Source organism: Lepisosteus platostomus, chromosome 3 (genome assembly GCF_059453375.1).
Source record: "Lepisosteus platostomus isolate fLepPlt1 chromosome 3, fLepPlt1.hap1, whole genome shotgun sequence".
NCBI lineage: Eukaryota > Metazoa > Chordata > Actinopteri > Semionotiformes > Lepisosteidae > Lepisosteus > Lepisosteus platostomus.
The window spans coordinates 74,976,458-74,982,457 of NC_142613.1; the positions used below are offsets into that span (position 1 = coordinate 74,976,458).

Genomic DNA, 6,000 nt, shown 5'->3' on the forward strand with positions numbered 1-6,000 from the left:
TAGATAAAACGCATCTCCCCTCCGGGCGGCACAGTGGTGCAGTGGTGAGCACTACTGCCTTGCAGCGCTGGGGCCCAGGGTTCAATCCCGGGCCTGGGGTGCTGTCTGTGTGGAGTCTGCATGTTCTTCCCGTGTTCATGTGTGTTTCCTCTGAATGCTCCGGTTTCCACCCACAATCCAAAGACATGTGGACAGTTTAAAAGGTTACATAGATTGTAGCATTTTTTATTGGATGTATTAAATGTGTATATATCATAGTCTAATGTTTTGTGGCAGTATAAATGGCTATTTCCCAAAAAAGTAAATTTAATAGTTTTTGGGGATTGTCTTGTATTTTATCATTGAACAAGTAAGAAAGTAAGTAAGAAAGAAAACAACGATTCGGCCATGGAGGTGTCTATGAGTGTGAGACACCAGCAGGAATACTTACCTTCAGATACAGAGCTGATGTCCTTGATAGTGAACTCTAAATATAGGCACTTTTAAACTTATTTTTCAAATATGTAGTTTGATAGAAATAGTATATTAGACACCTGTAAGAGCTTCCAATGGACCTGAAAGATTAAGCTAACAGACTGAGACATGCACATTTTTTCCTGACTTCTGCATTTGATTTTATAATACTTAACTCCTACTGAGCTAATAAACCTCTCCTCTGAGTAGTCCTCTTTAGAAAGTGCTCTGGAGGAATCCTTTAAAAATACCCTCATGTCTTTCAGTCGTAAGATGCTTTCTGTCTCTCTTTGCTCACTCTCTCTGATACATATTCTGCTAAGCCATAAATTACCCGAGCTTGTATATTACTTTTAGGGTTAGACTATTTAAGTTGTGTGCTTGTTTTTCATAACATAACATAACATAACATAACATAACATCACTTTATTAGCCCTATACAATTTCTTGCATTAGGAATTCGTCTTTTCGCATACCCCAGCTTGCTCTCCATGAGACACAGACAGGGAGAGAGGCCTGGGGTCAGAGCACAGGGTCAGCCATTGTACAGCGCCCCTGGAGCAGCTGGGGTTAAGGGCCTTGCTCAGGGGCCCAAAGGAGTAGGATTCCTCTGCTGGCTGCGGGATTTGAACTGGCAGCCTTCCAGCCACAGGCGCAGATCCTGAGCCACAGAACCTATATCATATACTGTATACGCCTAATCAGTCAAAGTAAACTGATCTGGGGGCTCCTGCATGTCTCAGTGGCTCTTGCTCAAGCTCAGGCTGGGCTGTGTAATAAAATAATAATATAAACTTTATTTCATATAGCACATTTAAAACTGGACCTCAAAGAGCTTTACAGAAAACAATATACCATGAGAGGAGACAGAATCACACAGTTACAGTGAGTGTTTGGAATACAGTAGGAAAGCAAAAGGGCGGATACAGAACCAGTTCAGTAAAAGCTCTTCTAAAGCAGAAGGGTTGGAGTCTGGATTTGAAGAGCCCCAGGTAGGCGACTCTCTGATATCCCTAGGGATAGGACTCCAGAGCTCTGGAGCACAGCAGGAGAATCCCAGTCACCCGTCGAGTGTAGACGGGCATGGGGCACAGACAGGAGACCAGAGTCAGATGAACAACGGTTGTGAGGTGGGGAGTAGGGCAACTGTAACTCAGACAGGTACTGAGGCGCTGAGCCACGCGGAGCCTGATAGAGGACCATGAGGGTTTGAAGTCGACATGAAATCTGATAGGAAGTGCAGGGACTCCAGTACAGAAGGAATTGCACTAGACCTGGTCGGGATTCTGGACAGACTGTAGTTTGTTCAGTGTGGATTTACATACCCCAGCGAGCAGGGCAGTATCTTCAATTCAGGAGAAGACTATAGCCCAGAGATTGCTGGTTTGAGCTCAGATTAATTGGAGAAGGCTGTCTAAGCTGGGCATTAGTTATTGATGAAACGGCAACTTCAAGCATAACATTTGTAACATATTGATATTTATAACATGAAATAATCAGAACTTGAATGCTTAAAGGGGCAGTAAGGTGGTGCAGTGGTTATCATTGGCCCTGGTGTGTCTGTGTGTGTCTGTGTGTCTGTGTGTTTGTGTGTGTGTGTCTGTGTGTGTTTGTCTGTGTGTGTCTCTGTGTTTGTCTGTTGCTTGCCTGCCTTGACGTCAGTTCCCCCCCCAGCCCGAATTGGATAAAGCAGTTAGAAAACGGTTGGATTATCACAACCTCTGAAACTCAACACTTTCGTGGGTTAAATTTAAATGACAACAGAAACTTCAAAGCAAAGTCAGTAATATTTTTTTCACTACGATTTATTGCCAGACCGATTGTCTCTTTTATTTTATTTTCTTGGTTCATTATTGAATGAAATCATGTGTTTTGTCCCAGTACTGGTTTTTGCAAGTGCCTTTATGGGCGGATTCTGTCTTCAGCACTGTGTTTCTCGCGCAGCGGATTTCCCTGCGTGCAGCGGGAGCTTTGAAAGGTATGTCAGGCCGGAACACAAGCCGGGCATAAGCAAGAGAGGCGCCTCCGGCAGGGCAGGGCGACAGGCTGGCGCGTCGGGGGGGGGGGGCGGGTCGGCCGAGTCTCAATACACGTGGCCTTTCCCTGTAGCTTGGGCGGCTGTTGAAAAAGCTCTCCTGCTCCCCTGTGCGCAGGCATGAACAACCGGGAGGTGCTGGAGCAGGTGGAGCGTGGCTACAGGATGCCCTGCCCGCAGGACTGCCCCAGCTCCCTGCACGAGCTCATGGTGCAGTGCTGGAAGAAGGACCCCGAGGAGCGCCCCACCTTCGAGTACCTGCAGGCCTTCCTGGAGGATTACTTCACAGCCACCGAGCCCCAGTACCAGCCCGGGGACAACCTCTGAGCCCCCCCCCCGCGACCCCCCCCCCCACGCCCCCCTGGCTGGGCCCCGGAGCCGTGGGCTCCAGGTGCATCGTGTCGCTTGGCGGGGCCGTGATGGACCGTCCCCAGCAGGGAGGGCTGCCTGTACAGTGACTGCCTGTGTATCGGACGTGCGCAGCTTCCAGTGTCACACACACACACACACCATTGCCACTGTCCGGAGACACCCGACCCATTCTGTTCCGACGAGACTGACTTAAAAAACACTGGGATCGCGAGGTGCTTGAGGTGCGTTCGAGGGAGGGGAGGAAGGACGGCAGTGATGGGGATGACAAGATGCCTGTATTCAGTGTAAATATTAATTGCTTGTTTACTTATCCCTTGTGTTTTTTTTCCTGTCTTTTTTTTTTAATAATAATAATTTTAAAATAATGCGCCTGCAGTCCTCTGGGAGACCCACAGTCCTGGGGCGAGCCAGACCCAGTGCTCTTCCTCGGCTTGTAGCCACCCTCGTGTCCTTCCCGAGCGGCGGGGGTGGGTGTCGCTTTGGTTCAAAAATAATAATGCTGCATTTTCACAGAACAGAAAGTACCCTTTTTCCCCGTTAAGCTTTGTTGCCGCGCTGCACGGGTTTTCCCTGTCGCGTCTGCTTCTCCTTCGGCCGCCGCTCACACTCGCTGGCGCAGACCCCGGCCAAGCATGCCCACGCCCTCCCCTCGTTTTGCACTGCCTTTAAGAAGCTAAGATCTGTTTTTTTGTTGTCGTTTTGTTTTTGTTGAATTGCTGTTACTTCTTAAAGTCATAGGTGTTAGGCTAATGCTGTAACAAAGTTATTTTACAAATAATGTATGTTACATTTTGTAATAGCAGCCAAATGTGCAAGAATGATTCTTTTAAACATATCTCTCTTAGAAGGTTAAACACAGCCTGGCTGGTAAAATGGCCACCATTTTAACTGGAATGATGGAAGATTGCTTCCTGCAACAGTCATGTAGACTGAAATGACATGTGGTTTATTTAAAATAATGTATTATTACAGTTTAATGGTCTTATTTTACCTTGTATACAGAGTAACATTTAGAGTCATTCCAACTTGTCTTACGTCCTTGTTTACTTAATTTTAAGCATAACGATGTAAAAAAGAGAAGTGTTTACAAATAATGTCTCCTGCTGTAGGCAGTGGGTTCTCTTTGCTGTGCACCTCAGCCATCCTGTTTCTCGTTGAGTTACAGTACTATGCACTCCTTCATCAGACTTTCTTTTGCTTCACTGACCATGGATATCAAATCTAAATTTTGTTACATTATACACATTTAACCGAATCTGACATTTCTAGGGAGCAACGTTTTGTTCTTACACTGTTTTGCTTTCTTTGTCGGTTTGTTTTTCAGTCCCACACACAGGGGTATCGGGGTATCCATTATGGCCATGTTGTTTCTTTTTTCATTTTTAACCTTCGATAACACGGTTACTGTCATTTAAAAATAAGAACAATAAACATTTTACACTGTTTCCAATTTTATTATTAATTTGTTTTTCCAGTACAGGGCGTTTCCTGTGCGACTCAAAAATGGAAGGGAGGCCTCCTCACTTTCTCAGAGGCTTGCTGAAATATCGAATACATAGCAAGACAAAGTTTTACTTGGGAACAGGCCTCGGTTCACCTGGCTGTGTGGTTATTATGGAATAGTGATCCCCCACCCTGCAGCTCTGTTTGTGCCCGCTGGGGCCTCAGCAGCGACAGAGCGAGAGGCGCGTCCCTCACCTCGTGCTGGCCCACTAACGGATAAACAGGATAATAATAATACCGTACACTGATATACTGTAGCACTTTTCTGGACACTCCACTTAGAGCTCTTTACAATAATGGGGATCCCCTTCACCACCACCAGTGTGCAGCCCCACCTGGATGATGTGACAGCAGCCATAGTGCGCCAGTACTCTCTCCACACACCAGCTCTCAGTGGGGAGGAGAGCTGAGTAATGAAGCCAGTTCAGAGATGGAGATTATAAAGAGGCCATGATTGGTAAACGGGGAAATTTGACCGGGACGCCAGGGTAACACCCCTACTTTTTTTTAGAAATACCCCGGGATTATAATGACCAAAGAGAGACAGTTTTATATCTCATCTTAAGCACAGACAGTCTAGTATCCCTGTCACTATACTGGGGCATTAGGACCCACAAATATCGCAGGGTGAGCGCCCCCTGCTGACCCCACTAACACCACTTCCAGCAGCAACCTTAGTTCAGGAGTCTACCATCCAGGTACTGGCCAGGCTCACACCTGCTGGGCTTCAGTGGGCTGCCAGTTGTGAGCTGCAGGGTCATGTGGTTGCTGGTTAAACAGTGACACACAAGCTTGAAGGTGGAAGTCCATTAAAAACCAAGAGCAGGAGGTGCTTCTTTACACAAAGAGTGGTGGGAGCCTGGAGCAAGCTGCCCAACCATGCTGTTGAACCCATCCCATAATGTTTTGACAAGATGAGATGCTGAGATGAGAAGATGAGATGATGAGATGCTTTGACCTATTAACTACTACGCAGCGGGTCAGAAGGCCTCCTATAACCTTTGTTACATTCTTTACCTCCCTAAAACTCACAATTTGCCTTTCCTTCTGCTTGATCCTGTGGCAGTGCCCCCTGTTCCTCTTCTAGTCGAGATTCATGCATCTCAAATTCAGTGGGATGCCGAGTGTGTTTTCAGTTAATAGTTACAGTCCTGTAAAAGGTTTCCTTCGGCCACCTGGAAGAAGCAGAGCCTTGCGTGACCCGGAGTTTAAAGAAGGCGTCGCGCAGCCTGAAGCTTTACTGAGCATCGGCTTCATGGGCCCGTACATCTCCTCTCATGGGGAGGAGCATCTGTGACAGCATCACCGGGATTTTGAAAGGATTATCAAAGCAAAAGTACTCTTTCAGATGCTCTTTCAAAACATCGCTCTTACTTTCAGATGCATTCATCTCGTACAGGCAGCCCACTGGGAGTTACAGCACCTAGTGGGCTGCACTGATAGGAACCCTCACTCCGCATGCTCAAAACAAGCAATTAGTCAGAGCAAACCAAGATGACAGCCACCCCTGATGATGACTGACAGACAGATACAAGACCTCAATTCTCACCTCTCAGTTTTTATCCCATTGAAATGATTTAGCCAGGCCACACTGTTATAGAGCACAACCTACAGCCGAAACACGTTTTTTTGTATTG

The 6,000-nt window shown here is 46.7% G+C and overlaps 1 protein-coding gene across 5 annotated transcripts in view; it reads left to right on the forward strand.

The window, feature by feature from the left end:
• Positions 1-4,305, forward strand: part of fynb (FYN proto-oncogene, Src family tyrosine kinase b) — an 86,203-nt gene extending 81,898 nt beyond the window's left edge. For all 5 annotated transcript variants that reach the window (XM_088626819.1, XM_088626817.1, XM_088626818.1 and 2 more), the window contains one exon: positions 2,607-4,305. In XM_088626819.1, the coding sequence (XP_088482945.1) occupies positions 2,607-2,815 (209 nt within the window). In that variant the 3' untranslated portion in view covers positions 2,816-4,305. The remainder of the gene's footprint in view (positions 1-2,606) is intronic.
• The last annotated feature ends 1,695 nt before the right edge of the window (positions 4,306-6,000 follow it).